Source organism: Dama dama, chromosome 32 (genome assembly GCF_033118175.1).
Source record: "Dama dama isolate Ldn47 chromosome 32, ASM3311817v1, whole genome shotgun sequence".
NCBI classification, from domain to species: domain Eukaryota; kingdom Metazoa; phylum Chordata; class Mammalia; order Artiodactyla; family Cervidae; genus Dama; species Dama dama.
Window position 1 is genome coordinate 10573473 of NC_083712.1, and position 16865 is coordinate 10590337.

General features: G+C 44.2%; 1 protein-coding gene across 1 annotated transcript in view; it reads right to left on the reverse strand.

The window, feature by feature from the left end:
• The window catches only part of CSMD1 (CUB and Sushi multiple domains 1), a 1628138-nt gene that overhangs the window by 706249 nt on the left and 905024 nt on the right, over nucleotides 1-16865 (reverse strand). Inside the window, exon 6 of the mRNA XM_061134533.1 lies at nucleotides 10578-10690. Coding sequence (XP_060990516.1) covers nucleotides 10578-10690 — 113 coding nt within the window. The remainder of the gene's footprint in view (nucleotides 1-10577; nucleotides 10691-16865) is intronic.

Sequence of the window (16865 nt, forward strand, 5' to 3'; positions counted from 1 at the left end):
TAGGCCCTCTCCAGGTGAGCCTCTTATCTATTAATTTAACATCTCTAATGAGTAAAACCATGCACTTTCCTTAAGAAATATGTTCTCTTTTTCAACATTAGTAAGAACCTGTGCCCGATGTCTAGCTGAAGCAGTTATTAACACTCCTGAACTGGAGCCCATTATACAGAGTGAAGTAAGCCAGAAAGATAAAGATCATTACAGTATACTAACACATATATATGGAATTTAGAAAGATGGTAACGATAACCCTATATGCAAAACAGAAAAAGAGACACAGATGTACAGAACAGACTTTTGGACTCTGTGGGAGAAGGCGAGGGTGGGATGTTTTGAGAGAACAGCATCGAAACATGTATATTGTCTAGGGTGAAACAGATCACCAGCCCAGGTTGGATGCATGAGACAAGTGCTCGGGCCTGGTGCACTGGGAAGACCCAGAGGGATCGGGTAGAGAGGGAGGTGGGAGGGGGGATCGGGATGGGGAATACATGTAAATCCATGGCTGATTCATGTCAATGTATGGCAAATACCACTACAATATTGTAGAGTGATTAGCCTCCAACTAATAAAGATAAATGAAAAAAAAATAATAACACTCCTGAAATCTAGGCATCTTGTCTTTGTCCTGTCCTGTTCATGATGGGTTTGACCTTGTGGTTTCTGAATGTCCTGGCACACACTTGCACAATCACACCCGCTTCCCCTCTTTTACAAAGGATAAGTGGGTGGGTCTAATACATCATGTACAGTCCGCCCAGATGATGCTACACAGTGGGGCTGGAATTTGGGCCAACGGAAGCAGGTGAGGGGTATGTCACCTGGGCCAGGACAAGAGCCCTGAGGGCAGGTGACCCCAGGTGTGCTGCCCTAGCCCATCACCTGAGCTCAGCTGTGCCCTCCACCTTGCAGACGAGAAAGCACAATTTTCCAGTGCTGTGACATGATCCATATCTCAGGACTGGGGTCCAGGAATCCAGACGAGAGAGAAGACAGGGCCGTCTATTCATGTAGAAGACTCCCCATTGCCCTTGGAGGGGACAGGATAATGGTTGACAGAGGGGTTTCTCTACAGACGAGCTCAAATGATGGGCTCAGATCTCACACCTGCCTCCTCACTTTCCAGACATTCCATAGCCTTGCCTTATAAATCAAATAAGCCTGACTGGTCCCTGCAGACCCCACAGGGCCCCAAGGGACTGTCCCCTGACCTCTCTCTGCAGTTATCGTCCTGCAGCGTTCTGTGTTCTTCCTCGGCCGCTCCTCCTGCAAAGTACTGACACTTGCCTTTGTCACTGCCCATGTAGCTCTTCTCCTAACTGTCACAAGCTGCTGGGATCTCGACTCAGATACCGTTCCCTCTGAAGGGTCTTTCTTGACTGAGACCCTAATGTTTCCCCCATCAGCATGCACTCAACTTGTTTGATGGATTTCTGTCTCCCTCCCCAGGAGGCCAGCTCCATGAGAAATGGGGCTTTCCCAGCACAGATGGAGGCGTTGAGGGCACACAGTGGGTGCTCCACAAGTATCTGACGATGTGCTAATTAACACAAGCTCCCTCCCGCCTGTGTTCCCTGGAGGAAGCAGGTCACAGCCAGGCCACTGCTTACTGAGCCTGGAATCCATTCCGTGTCTCTTGTCCAGCTCTGGTTCACTGGGCTCTGAAGAATACAGGCTGCCACTGCTTGCATCTACCATGATCACCATTACATGTGCACGCGCACATGCACACACACACACACTCCCCTCTGATGGACACATTCTGTCAAATATACTGATGCTTTAAATGTGGTGGTGGCTGAGCCTTGGGTGGCATGTGTGCTCAGGTCTGACTGTCTGCAACCCCATGGACTGTATGGACTATACCTGCCAGGCTCCTGTGTCCATGGGATTCTCCAGGCAGGAATACTGGAGTGGGCTGCCATCCTCCTCCAGGGAACCTTCCTGACCCAGGGACTGTACTCAACGTTCCCTGCATCACCTGCACCAGCACGTGGGTTCTTTACCAGCTGAGCCACGCAGAAAGCCTGTGGCTGAGCCTTGGGATGAAGGGCACTTTCTGTCTTTATCTCAGCCACATTTTTCCTCTTTGTTAAATGCGACGACTCGGGGTCGGTCCCCGTTCCTGTGCTCACTGTCTCAGAGTGTCCCCCTGGCAAGCCCTCTTCCTGAGATGCCCCAGGCTGTCCGCACCCCCGGCCACCAGGAGCTACCAGAGGGGGCCACCCTGCCGCCTTGCCAACAGAACTCTGTGCACTGCCCTCCCATCCCACTCCTCGGACACGCTGGAGAGCCTCAGTTTACCCCCAGTTATAGCCACGTTTCTAAGGGCAGCGTAAATCCTCCCTTTCCCCTGCATCCCTCACCTCCCTCTCTTCCTCTGTCTCCCCTCTGACCCCAGGACTGATGGGCTGTGTTTGTAGAAGCCTGAACACACGTCTGTATTCGACGCTCCTTTGCCCAGATCCCTCCCCTCCTCCTTCCTGGTGCCCTGGACACACCCAGGTGATCCCTCCTCTGGGAAACTGTCTGCAGCAGCCTTTCTGCTCCCTCTGACATCAGCAGAGGTGAAAATGGATGAAGCTGTCACTTGCTCATAGTTGTCTTATAGTGACACTCTTTTCTTTGGGATTTCCCTTTCACAAAAACAAATCGCTGCTCCCCAAGGAAAGGTGTTCTGATTGGCAACAAAGGAAGCGGTGCAGCAAGTCTATGGAGGAACTAGAGTTGAGAGGATGACAATGAACAGAGAACGCAGAGGGTTCTGCAGACGGCCTGGTGCAGCCATGTATTTACAGGCTGTGTGATGTGGCCACCGCTTACTGTCCCCTTCCCTGCTGTGTGGTGGGAACCCCTTCCTAATGTTGACCTTTGACAGCATCATGACATTGAGTGGGCGGACCTCTAGGTATTTTTGTCTGTGCCTGTTTGTAAGAAAATTCTATAGAAATTCACATTTTGGGGGAAGGGGATTGTTCTGACCCTTTTTAAAAACACCTTTTAAACTGAAATGTAAATATGCAAAAAGCATGGTGTTCTTCTTTGACAATAAGTCCCTTGGACTGCAAGGAGATCCAACCAGTCCATCCTTAAGGAAATCAACCTTGAATATTCATTGGAAGGACTCATGCTGAAACTGAAACTCCAATATTTGGCCGCATGATATGAAGAGCTGACTCATTAGAAAAGACTGTGATGCTGGGAAAGATTGAAGGCAGGAGGAGAAGGGGGCAACAGAGGATGACATGGTTGGATGGCATCACTGACTCAATGGACATGGTTTTGAGCAAATCCAGGAGACAGCACAGGACAGGGAAGCCTGGCATGCTGCAGTCCACGTGGGCACAAAGAGTCAGACATGACAGAGTGACTGAACATCAATAACAACCCATGTAAACCATGACTTTGCAGATCCCCAGATGTCAGGTGAAGGGACCATGCAGGGTGCATGCCTCTGTGTCTGAGTCCATTCGCTCCACAGTATGTCTGTGAGACTCCTCATGTTGTTACTTGTAGAAGTAGTTTGTCCCTTTTCATTTGTATTTAGTGTTCACATGCTCCACTGTGGCTGGGCATGTAGGTTTACTGCAGTGTCCGACCATCATGGATGAACTTCAGCACATGTTCTCTGTCCTTTTGCACACCTGTGCTCATTTCTGGTGGGCAGGCACCCAGAATGGAATTGCCCGGTCTAGAGAAGACAGGGGTCCAATTTTACCTTGAAACAGCTGTCCAGAAGGTCTGTGCCCATCCAAATTACTGCCAACAATGTAAGGCAACAGTAGGTCCGTGCTTAAGGTTTTAAAATAGCCATTAAAATGTTGAAGAACAAACTGCTTGTTTTAGTTAATTTGGGTGAGGAAGACGCTAAGCTAGAGGAAGGTTACTGATGGGTGATGCATACTCTGACATCTCATGCTGTTTACAAAGCACTCACCACACTTTCTTTTCATTTTATTTGCTACCCACGATGATCCGGGCAGGCAGATATTATTATTCTCATTTTGTAGACTTAGATAGTGAGATACACAAGGCAGAAAGGATATTGGTTAATAAAAAGTACTTAATGAAAAAGGAGAGGACAGGAGTCAGCAGCTGGAAACACAGAGATGGGCATCTTCTGTGAATTATTGAAAGTCCTAGAGTTGCAGGAACCTCTGGTTTGAAAGAAGTTAAAGTATATATTTAAGGAAAGTGGTATGTGTTTCTGATTTTAGTGAATTTATATTTATTAAAAACTCTTTTTTCCCTTTTGAAGTTTTAAGAATTACTTGGGTTTCCCTGGTGGCTCATTAGAACAGAATCTGCCTACCAATGCAGGAGACCCAGGTTTGATCCCTGGGTCGGGAAGATCCCCTGCAGAAGGAAATGACAACCCACTCCAGCATTCTTGCCTGGAGAACCCCATGGACATAGGAGCCTGGAGGGCTACAGTCCATGGGGTTGCAAAGAATCAGACACGAGTTAGTGACTAAACAGCAAGAATTACTTAGAGGTTATAAGATGAGATTTCAGTAGTTTATTTCGATTGAAAGAAAACCAGGAAACGTGGAAGGGCCCCTCAGTGCAAGGGTGCGCAGTGCCCAAGGCCACAGAAATGAGCCAGAGCGCCACCTGGGGCTTCCTCACTGGTTCCACAGACCAGTGGTCCCAAGCCCTGGGGAGAGGAATCTCTTGGTTTCCTTCAACACGTTGTATGTCAATTGAGCCCCTTCCAGGTTCTAGTTTACGGCCTTACTGTTTACTGTCCTAGACAGAGACAGATAGACAGGGCCTCAGGATCCAGATCCTTGACCTCGGAGGCAGAGCCTCTGGGACTGTATCTCAGGTTACAGGGAAGGGGAGCCCTGCGTAGTGAAGGGAGAAGGCATGAACTCTACCTGAATTTGAATTAATCTCAAAAGATGAAGCTCCCAATTTTCCAAAACACATTCTAGCTATTTACTTTTGGCTGTGTCGTTGTTGCTGCTACGCAGGCTTTTCTCCGGTTGTGGGTGAGCGGGGGCCACTCCCCGGCTGTGGATGAGCAGGGGGCCACTCCCGGGCTGTGGATGAGCAGGGGCCGCTCCCCGGCTGTGGGGCGTGGGCTTCTCATTGCCATGGCCTCTCTTGCTGTGGAACACATACCCTAGGGCACATGGGCTTGGTAGCTGCGGCTCTCGGGCTCTCGAACACACCTCAGTATTTGTGGCACGTGGACTTAGTTGCTCCAAGGCATACGGGATCTTCCCCAATGAGGGATCAAACCCACCTCTTCTGCACTGGCAGGCAGATTCTTTACCACCGAGCCACCAGGGAAGCCCCCAAAACATGTGTTTAGCAACAGAAAAGTCTTCATTTTATACAAAGTTCTTCATTTTTAATAAAAAGAAAAAAATCAATAGTTGTATAGAATGAAATAAAATAAAAAGAACGCCAATTATTTGTGTCAATGCAAAATTTAAATCCACAGTCAGGTTTTCCCTTGATTTAAAAGATAGAGTATTCTCTGTGTAAGCTGGAACTTTATTACAAATACTTTCCACATGATTGATCAATTACAGATATCAATGGGAATTTCATGTTGTGAAAACTGTATTTTTACAAAGAGTCAGATAAACATATGTAAAACTGGAGATTGACACATATATAGCTACTTCATACTGGAGAGGTACTCATGGTTCAAGTTTAATATATCTTTAAAAAAAATTCATCTTATAGACATCAGAAATGTCTACATGATGGATTGTGCTAACAAGGCACTTATTTAATTATAATTAATGATGGAGGCAACATATGAAGAATGGGCTCAATTTTCAGTTGATTTAAAGAGTAGCATGTCCTACATAAATCTGTCATTCTGTGAGGGCCCATAAGAGACACATGATATTGCAAATCTATCAAGTGGCTTTTATTGCATTTGCCACTTTTTTTGCTCATAATGCTATTTTAAAGGTGAATATATTTAGCAACTACAGAGTGGTTTTACCTGTCAATCAACCTTACTTCTACTTCTGGCATAACTTGATGGCATGATCGAAAAGAGAAAAGCCAAAGAATAAAGTGCGAGGTTCAGAGAAGAAAGGACATAGGGATGAAAGGTAGAAACATAAAGGAAGACAAGAAAGACCATGCTACACTGGTGGATGGCTGTTTATTTGACCAAGAAAAGCCCCAAGTTAAAAGGAATGGATTCTTTGTTTTTAGAAGTTGTAAAAATCTCTGCAGGCTTTATTCTCCCATCAGAGGGGCAGATTCTGTGGCAGAGACGCCAGCAGGGGGCTGCGTTGGCAACTTAGGAACACAAAGAGTTTTCACAGGAATCTCACACAATCTGCTGTCTCATTCATTCTGAGTTAACACTGATGGAAATTTTATAGTCATAAGAGTGACTGCAAATGATAAATGTGACTACAATAACATTGAAGGCAGTGAGCACAGAAATGTGTTTTCTAATGTTCCCCTTATCCACCAAATACCCCGAGATTCAGATTCTTTGAGAGAATATTTACATTGATATTAAAGTAGCTTTCACTAGACACCGTGTTTTCACTATTATTATTGTTCCTGCTGGTTTTCTAGATTGCTCTTCTACTTTGTTTTCTTCTTAGCAAGTGTGGAGGTAATAACAACAGCGTTTTTTGGGGTTTTTTTTCCCCCTTGAATTTGTTTAGTTGAAATATAGTACAATATAAATTGGGGCTTCCTGATGTTCAATCTAGGTAGAAAAGAAAAAAGAATATTACAAGAAAATTACAAGAACAGCATACCTTCCTACAAGACAGGAAGTATCTGTCCTCAGAGTGAAAATACCGAGGCCTCCCTGCAACGTCCAGGCAGCGCTGTGTCCAGCGGGGATGTCAGCGGGGCGGCCAGGGGCTGCCAGAGGCCCACCCAGGCCGGTGCTCTGCATCCTGCCTCCTGCTGCCCGCGGGCTTGTTCTGGGGTTGCCAGGAGGGTCCACTTGTGGCTTCTGTTCACAGGTGACAGTTCTGCCCCCAGGAGCCAAAAAACGCATGTGATGCCTTCCTGCCTGGCGTTGACCCGGCTCCTTCTCAGCATCCTCAGTTCCCATTTTGGAACATTTCTTACTATCACCCTGGTCCTCTCAGTTTTGTAACCTTTGGTTTCAAAATGATGACATCCAGGGCTGAATCTGACTGTCCATGGATGGTCAGCTGAGATCCGGCCTTAGTCGTGATGTCATGACCCTTCCTGTGATATAAGGCCTGAGGCCAATGAAGGAGGGGCAGCCCCTGACACCTTTAGTCCTGGTCGTGAGCTCCAGCATCAGCCTGAAGAGGTTTCCTTACACATCACTGCTGAGCCACATTTACCCCTCCTTGTATTCTCACGTCTTTTCATCTCTTTGGTTTTATGTGCAAATTTTTCTAATAATCACTTATATATATATACACAAATATATTTTCATATGGGCTTTCCAGGTGGCACTAGTGGTAAAGAACCTGCCTGCCAATGCAGGAGACATAACAGATGTGTGTTTGATCCCTGGGTCAGAAAGATCCCCTGGAGGAGGGCATGACAACCCACTCCAGTATTCTTGCTGGAGAATCCCATGGACAGAGGAGCCTGGCCGGTTAGGTGCTAATTTTTTTAATCATCACTTTTATACATATACAAATACATATGAATATATTATACATAATACACATATGAAATCAGTGGCTGATATGCGGTGTTGCAACATTGCAATTGCTTCTTGTATCTACCAATTTGATTTGGAGCATCTTCAAACTTGACACTCTATTTTTCATCTTTCAGTCACTGGTCCAGGTGCCAGATTCAATGATCAGGTTGAGAGAATGACACCTGGAAATGTTTCTGTATTTCCATATGCATCAACTAAGTAGGACTTTTGGAGATCAGTCACCAGTTTAGCAACAACTCTATAATGTACCAACTGATCAGTCAATTGTGATTCTAAATAGTGCTCTATGAGGGTCTTAAATCAGAGACAGATGTATCTGTTGATGGGAAATAATATGGAGAAAACTCAGAATTTCCTCCAAGACTGAGTGGGGTATTCCTCAGCTTCCCCCATTACATCCCCATGAGACCCCAACTCCCACTGCTCTGTGCTTTCCAGGCCTGTTCTCCTATAACTGCAGTTAGAATACATGGCCTTGGAAGATCAAGGCACATAAAGGCAGGTCTGAGAAGAAAAATATTGGCCTTGCCTGGGTCCTGGGATTAGTGAAAACAAATTGGTGTGACTCTCCTCAAGTTCAAAGCAGTGTATTTGCAATCTAAGAACTTTCTGGCAGCATCAGAAGAAACTGAGAGATGCACGATGCTCCTTGTAGATAAAATGAATTTAGGAGAAACAAAACTGTCCCTGGCCTCCAAGTCAGGCGCGTTCTGTGAGGGTCCATGTGCCCGTGGACCAGTGGCAGGTAAAACCTACCACATGCACCCTCCTCAGCATCATCTGTATTTACATCCCTGAAAATCACTCTTAGTTTTGTTTTTTTTTTTCACTTCTTGCCCAAAAGGACACAGTAAGGGCATTACGGATTTCAAAATGTGTTTCAAAATGAACATGACATTGTGAATCAACTATACTCCAATAAAATTTATAAAAAGAAAATAAATGTGTTTCAGATAGGTGGCATTCAGACTCACCAGTTGGAACAGTACTAAAACCTTCCTCAGTGGCATCTATGACTTTATGTTCTATCCTGCATAGACAGAGTTGTTTGCACACTGTCTTTGTGATTTGCTAGTTTCTGGAGTGTCAGCAAGCATTTAACAAGAGGCTTCCTGTGTGCTGTTCTGGATCTGTCAGGAACCCTCTGGCCCTTATTGATTCCTGAATATTCAGGAATTAAGAGGAGAGGCACGCCTTTCCCGGGGCTGAGGAATCCAGGCATTTCTCATTACTGTGATAAGTACCCACTTCCTTTTTATGAGCCATATGGTAAAAGGTGATTGTTTGCAACTCTCTCTTTGATAGGGATCGTCTTATGTTTTGTAAGTCTGGAATTTTAATCTTTATCTTTGCTGAGAATAACTACAGTATATATGCTCACGCCATGTTGATTAAAACACCTTTGCTCCATCAGAGCTTTGGTCCCCGTGTCTTTCTTTCTATTCTTTCTGTCTTTCTCTCTCTCTCTCTCTCTTTCTCTCTATTTCTGGCTAATTCCTTGGAGAGCGGAGGCCCGCTGAGCTCACTTTCTTGCCCGGGCTTCTAAGACCCTCTCGAGAAGGCGCACTGTGCCTTCACCCACTCGAGAGGGTGCCCGGTGCCCACGTGCAGCAGCGCAAGCCGTAAGAACAGGGCTCTATTGGCTTTCTGCGTAAACCAGGGGATGTCAGCCTCTTTCTTTCTCTTACTCTCGGAACCACTAGGTTCCGGTCCATTAAAGGACCAACACTGGAGCATGGGGGTTGTTGTCATTTCCTCATCTTAGGGTCCCAGCTTACATGTGCCAAGTGTTCAGGGAATTCTGCCTTCATTGAATTGGCTACGGTTTGGGGAAAGCTGGAGAAGTTTGCTTGAGAAAGCATCCAGCTTTCTGACAGAGCCATCCGACTTCGCTTTATTTTCAGATGCATGTGTAATAGTTTCTATTGCCTTTTTCATAGTATTGATAACAATTATTGACTATGGAAAACATGTAGGAAATGATAAAATGCTATCCAGGTGAGATTTTTTTTTTTTTTAATCTAGAATTAGATGCAAAAAGATTCAAAATCAACCCAATATACTATTGACAGCAAGCTCCCTGTTTCACCCAACTACAAACAATCTGGTGTTTTTGTTTTGCAGTCCCCTGGGCTTCCCTGGTAGCTCAGCTGGTAAAGAATCTGCCTGCAATGCAGGAGACCCCGGTTCAATTCCTGGGTTGGGAAGATCCCCTGGAGAAGGGATAGGCTACCCACTCCAGTATTCTTGGGCTTCTCTGCTGGCTCAGACAGTGAAGGATCTTCCTGCAATGCAGGAGACTTGGGTTCGATCCCTGGGTGGGGAAGATCCCCTGGAGGAGGGAAAGGCAACCCACTCCAGTGTTCTTGCCTGGAGAATCCCCATGGACAGAGGAGCCTGGCGGGCTATGGTACAGGGGTCACAAAGAGTCAGACACAACTAAACAACTAAGCAAAACACAGGACAGCTGTGTGTAAATCACTAATCATTAGGTGGTTGTATTTGCGGAGTGTGAATACATCTTAGGACTAAAAGTGATAAGATTATGCATTTATGCACTTTCATGCAACCCATATGCTACATCCTTCTTAGTAAGCAAATAAAGAAAATAATCAGAAACTGTTATTTACTGGGTAGGCATAGTGATTGAAATGAGTGCTATTACATGTTCACTGGCTTACTGGTTAAAACTTAGCAATAATTTCAGCAAAACAATAAAATATACAGCATACTGTCACCACAGTAAAACTTTACTAAGAAGTTGCTAATTGTTCCAAAGTTAACGGTTCATATGAGAGATAGAAGCCATTTTCATTCAAGTTTATAACTCTTGTTTCATCTTCAGCAAGAGAGTGGTGAAATTTCAGGGTTGCCAGAGGACCAGAGTATCTTCTGCTATTTTTTATCATATAAGATGAAGCCTTCTTACCTTGAAACTGAGCATTAAATCCTTTCCGTCGGTGGTTACTGTCGGATGTGAAATGGAGTCGCAACCAGTTCTTGCTACTGATGACAGGAGAAGGGAGGTTCATGCCGGTCAGCCTGGAAGAGAGAATGAAAACAGCTCCCTTGTAAACCAGCCTCACAAATGCTCCATCTCAAACCCACCTTCACAAGTGAGCACCGACCATCTGCATGCTGAGTTACCTAAAACAGACATATTTGTTAGCTGTGTTCCACCTTGAAGCACTGCAGGTAATTTCACCTCTGGCCTCAGACAAACGCCACATTCATCCTTGATGGAATGAAGGCTTTCACAAGTATTGAACATTTTGATTCTTCTTCATTAAGGATGGCTAAGTGAGCCGATATTCCTTTGAGCTCTCATTTCTTCTTATCAGGACTGGGATCATAATGAATTACCAAAGGAATAGAAATACGCAAATGATACAATTCTGCCCTTCAGTGTTTGATCATTTGGCAATTCTGTTTCACCTGAAGCACGCAAACAACTCATAACATCCAGTGTCTCCAGGGTCCATCTGCAGAGTCACAACCTGGGCCCTTCCTTCTGAAGTGGAGAAGAGGGGTGTTTATGAGCTTAGTGACAAGAACTGTCAAAGAGATTCAAAATGCCTCATGTGTGTGTGTGTCAATTAGTATATTAAACAAAATTAAATGTTTCAAAAGTGAGACGGGTTCAATCTCTGGCTAAGCTATTTAAAATAGCCAGTCCACTTCCAAGGTGGACTCTGGCTGTCAGAAAAAATGAGTCATTTGCTTCCAACTGTTGACGACTTCATATCATTATGGAGTAAATGACGTTTCAGGCAGCGGCATTCTTGGTGGTTAGAAATGACGTGACACGTTCCACTCTGGCCAGAGGCCTGACCACCACTGGAGTGGATGCTTCAGATGGATGGATGAATGTGTGTTGCCTCCACTGGTACTAACTGAGGCAGTATATCCTTGGGTTATCCTTTCTGAACCTCAGTTTTCCAGTCTGTAAACTGGACTTGAAAAGACCTATATCAAAGTTTTTAAAGAGACAACACAGATGCCAAGTAAATGTTCCCAAAGCATTTTGATGTTACTTGCATGGAGCTATGCACCATATAGTTACTTTGCATTTCAGCGGCAAGTCTATTTTCAAAGTGATGCTTATTCATGCAGATGATATGTCAGGGGTGAACAAACTGTCTTGCAGCTGGAGCTGGCAGGGCACTTTGGGGCTGGAACGCCTACTGCTGCCCAGTTGAGCTGGAAACGCATTCTATTCCCAGAATTTAGGGCTGGCCATGTAGAGCATATCCCTGCTCGCTCTGCTACCTTGAGAAACAGCTGCGTCCAGTGAAATATGCAGGTGAGCTTTTTGATGTCAGGGTACTCTATTTCAACTCTCAGACTTAAAAACACACAGCATCCATTCAAAGTGAAAAGCCAAACCTTGACTGGAACCAATTGCGACAGTGTTTATGTCGCTATTTGAAATAATCTCCTGTAAGAGGTAATTCACTACTCAGATCTGCCTCTTTGCTAGGATTTGTGTGGTACTGACTAGTGATGCTGGATATGACCCATACCAGGAGACATTTAATCATTGGAATATTTTGTTTGAAGGCTCCCTCCCTCACTTTTTTTTTTTTCCTGGTCAGACTACATGACAAATTCTATTTGAAACAGGTCGCCTACCTCTTTACTTGTTAGTGACAATGCTTAGGAGAGAAGTGAACTCTGGATTCAGAAACCCACATCCATCCCACTCACCTGCTTCTACTCACTGAAATTTTTATAACTGAAATCCACATTTGTTGTGCTGTTGCTTTAAAAATATTGCTTATCCTTAATTAGATTCTCTTTGAGTGGAATTCTGATCTCAAAAGCTAGGTTGAATTACCCATTAGTTGCATGTCAACATTGCCAATACCATAAACACACCCCTTGTCACCCCCATATCTTGCAAATATTTACCCATAGAAATGTCAGTTTTGAGTTAATGGACAAACTTCGACAAGAAAGGGTCAGGCAGAAATATTTTAGGGTTTATGAGTTACAATGCCTTTGTTGCCACTGTTCACCTCTGCCCTTGAAGAACACAAGCTGCCCCCATGTCCCAACCACCTTACTTACAGACACGACATTTAAGTTTCATGTGATTTTTCTGTAAAGAAAATATTACTCGGGTTTTTTTTTTTTTTTCAGCCACTTAACAATGTAACAATCATTCTTAGCTTATGGGTCAGATTTGACCCATGGGCCATAGTTTGTTGATTCCTGCTTTATTATGTATGAGGCAGTTTGTAAAATATGAAGCAGGAAGTTAGTTACATGATATATATCAAACCAGTGTATGCATTCAAAAATGCATAAATTCTGTGCAGATTTCTTTTATGCAGAATCAAAGGTGAGGATTTAGTAACAATTATATCACTTGTTCTCTGTGGTTGGAGCCAAACCATGCAAGTGAATCATACTCCAGGGTGAATTAACGTGCATGAATTTCTTGACTCAGCCGTGTGAATTCGACAAATACTCACATCCTCTTTATGGGGAGGGGACTGTAGGGGCAGGTGGTGGTTCCATACAAGACCTATCCTTGAAATTGTACCTTCCCAAGGGCGGGGGCTCAGCTTAGAGCTTCCATTTAACACAAAGATCATAGTACAAAGTCAGTCATTCCTTCATTACAAGCTAATTTAAAGAAAGTTGATTAATACGCAAGCCAGCAGATGATGCTGTAGATTTACTAAGGTCCTGGACGATCAGAATTCTAGAAGAATTGAAACTGAATACCTTTTTGGTCATAGCTCCCAAGTGCATGTTAACCTCCACAACCCGGGACTGTCACCTTACATGGGAAAGGGGCACCCCGACGATGTGATGGTGTCACAGGGTACCCTGGGCGATGCGGTGGCCCAATGTCATCAGAAAGATCTGTAAATGTGGAAGATGGGGACAGCATGAGTGAGTCAGAGAGAGCTGCGTCTGCGAAACTGTGTCAGAGCCAGGCATGTGAGAATGCCACGGGTGGTGACTGATAAGGAAAGGGTCCTGGACCAAGGCAGGAGGGTGACCCCCTAGAGGGTGGAAAAGGCGAGCAAGTGCATCCTCCCCGAGAGCCTCCAGGAGGGACACAGGCCTTGACACTTCGATTTCACTCCAGCAAAAGCTGGGTAAGACCTGTAACATGCAGAACCATAAGGTAATACATTTGTCTTGGTTTCAGGCATCAAGTCTGCGTTCATTTTTACGGTAGTAATGGAAAAGCACTACAACCTTTTAACGTGTGTGCCCTACTTTCCAGTCTGAAGCATTCCTTAAAGAAAGGCTATAGGGGGGGACGTGTTTTCCCTCTATGCCTGTTAATAACCTTCAAGAACCAGTGCTGCTTAAACCCTGCCCGTAATTATCAGCGACTGTACGTCTGTCTGTGTTGCGGTGAGATCTCCTGCAAATCCCCTGCAATTCTTAGCTGTATTTCTGTTAAATCTGTTGGAATTGGTTTTCTAACAAATCAATAGTTTGGGAAGTGAGACGTAAATTATGGGGTGATAGCGGACTTGATGTGGTTAGTACAAGATACAAGAGATCCACTTTACAGAGAAAAGAGGAAATGATTGCATTAAAAGGTCTTTACCTATTAGCTTACAATATACTAACAGCTTTATTTCGAACCTATAGACACAAAGGACCTGGTAAAATCAAGTGGATCAAAGATATTTGGACTTATAAAGGACGACGATGAGGGGGCAAAGAACACCGCAATGCAATCAGCCAGGGAATGGTGTTTTTGCAGGAATTGGTGTTCCATTTCTGCAGCATCTCAAACCAGGACAGAAACCTCATGAAGCCCAACAGTGAGGACATTGAGTGGTCCCTACAGATACGGTTAAAGGAATCGGTAGTTCTAAAAATTTTATTCAAGAAGGCCAAATTAAGCAATTTAATCCATTGTTAAATTCATTTCTTTCAAGGTTTCGCTTCTGCCAACAGTAAAAATAAATGAACGAAGGGCTGCTGGGATCCTTAAAGTTACAATGACCGTCTTTGAGCCAAAATAGAACTGTCCAGGCTGTTCCATTTTCTGCAAATAGCTTTACCATAAATTCTGGGGTTCTATTTATAATATATCTATCACGTCTCTTTTTCCACTTAACCTCCATCAGCTCCTCTTTCCCTGTTTGCCTTGTAAAAGGGTAAGCACACTGTTCTCAAACATCACACCCTGTGTCTCTGACTCATTTGTTTATTTATGTAACTTGAAAGCTATAGAGTCAACTTGCAAGACAATTTTCTGAAATGCATTTGGAAATGCTAAAGTCTTTTTTCCCAGAGTGCTCTGTGTGAGCACTCCTCTGACGTTAAGCCAGTTTCCTTACGCTTTAGAAGATCATCACACAAGTCGCGGGGTGTTCCTTGGTGGTTAAACCTCTTTAATGCCAATGACTCAGAAGCCAGAAAGCATGGATACTATCCACACAGACTGAAAATCACCCAGCCTCCCTAAGGAGCCTAAGGAATTTCATACACCTATTACTTCCAAGAGATGGATTGCTTGTCAAGTTTGGGAAAAAGTCATCTGGAAGCTGTGTTATTTGTGTGCTCCTGTGAATGTTTAATTGACATGATTCAGAGTGTGGTATCTCATTTATCTCTGTTCTGTCAAAGTTAACTAGAGAAATCCGAGCAAATGAAGTGTTCCTGAAATTCCATGTTTCTAATTGGGTGTTATCTACCACGTTACTAGTTAAATCTGCTGTCTTATGAACACACACACACACACACACACACAAACACACACATTTGTATATGCATTTATATTGAGTTTCTAATGCTGCCACCCTAAGCCTTATTTGGGGCACTGAAGAAAGTAACAATGGAATTAAAATGTAGTCCTTATCTAGGAAGACTAGTAAAAACAATGAAAAAAAGAGCTATGTATTATAAGTGCATTTTTATTTTTGTTGTTCAGTCACTAAGTCGTGTCTGACTCTTTGCAACCCCAGGGACTGTAGCATGCCAGGCTTCCCTGTCCTTCACTATCTGCTGGAGTTTACTCAAACTCATGTTCATTGAGTCAGTGATGCCCTTCAATCTGGATGATGCCATCCAGAGGACAATCTCGTCCTCTGTTGCCCCTTTGTCCTCCTGGTCTCAATCTTTCCCAGCATCATTGTTTTTTCCAGTGAGTCGGCTCTTCCCATCAGGTGGCCAAAGGACTGGGGCTTCACTTCAGCATCAGTCCTTCCAACGAATATTCAGGACTGATTTCCTTTAGGATTGACTGGTTTGATCTCCTTGCAGTCCAAGGGACTCTCAAGAGTCCTCTTCAGCATGATGGTTTGAAAGCATCAAAGTTGTGTATGCATACAAATATACATAGACCAGCTACAAATGTGTGTACATATACACATGTAATACTCACATACTTAGATACAGATATTTCAAGATAGTTATTCCAAAGGCTTCTCACATACACATATACCCTCTTGGAAAAGGAACTACAACAACAAAACAAGAACACCCACCACCTATTAAAAATGGGAAGCCTTCTCCATCAAACAGCACTTCCTTTCATCAAATTGATGCTTTCTGTTAGGCTTTTTTTTCACTCTCATGGCATTCATAGTCCTAAGACAAAGATCTCCTCTCCTAGACAACAATCTCTTTCTCTCTGTCTCTCTTTCAAAGATTCTATCATGGGAGACCCCCATGGCTACACCCTTCCCTCTTGCTAATTTTATCCACCCTATGATGTTTGCTTGTCTCAGTTCTTCTCAGTTTTCAAAGGTTTTGCAAAAGATACTCCATCCACAAATCTTTCTCTTATTATTTCAGGCACAGTTAACCAGTTCTGCATTCAGAATCCTTTCATACGTGCCCCATAGCCTTCCATGGAAACTGTAAGTGTCCATCTTATGCTTTTGGGGCCGAGCGGATGTCCGCTTCCTGGAATGAACTGTGAGCCCATTGAAGGTGCGGCTGGCACCATGTTAATTTCCCTCATCCTTGCTCTGCTCTGCACACCCCTTTTAACTTTTTTCTATACTTTTGTTTTTGCTCATAGTGTGAGCTCCTGAAATAGCGGCACAATTTAAGACGATAAAAAGTTAAAATCATTAAGAGAAGGCCATTGCTGTCTTCTCATACACTGTCAGGTCTCATCATCACCGTGATCTGCCAAGTGTGAACACCAAATAAGCCAGTTCTGGCATCTTCCTCTTGTTCCGTCTGTGACATCCAAGGGGCCCAGAGCAGAGACGCGCACCTCACTGAA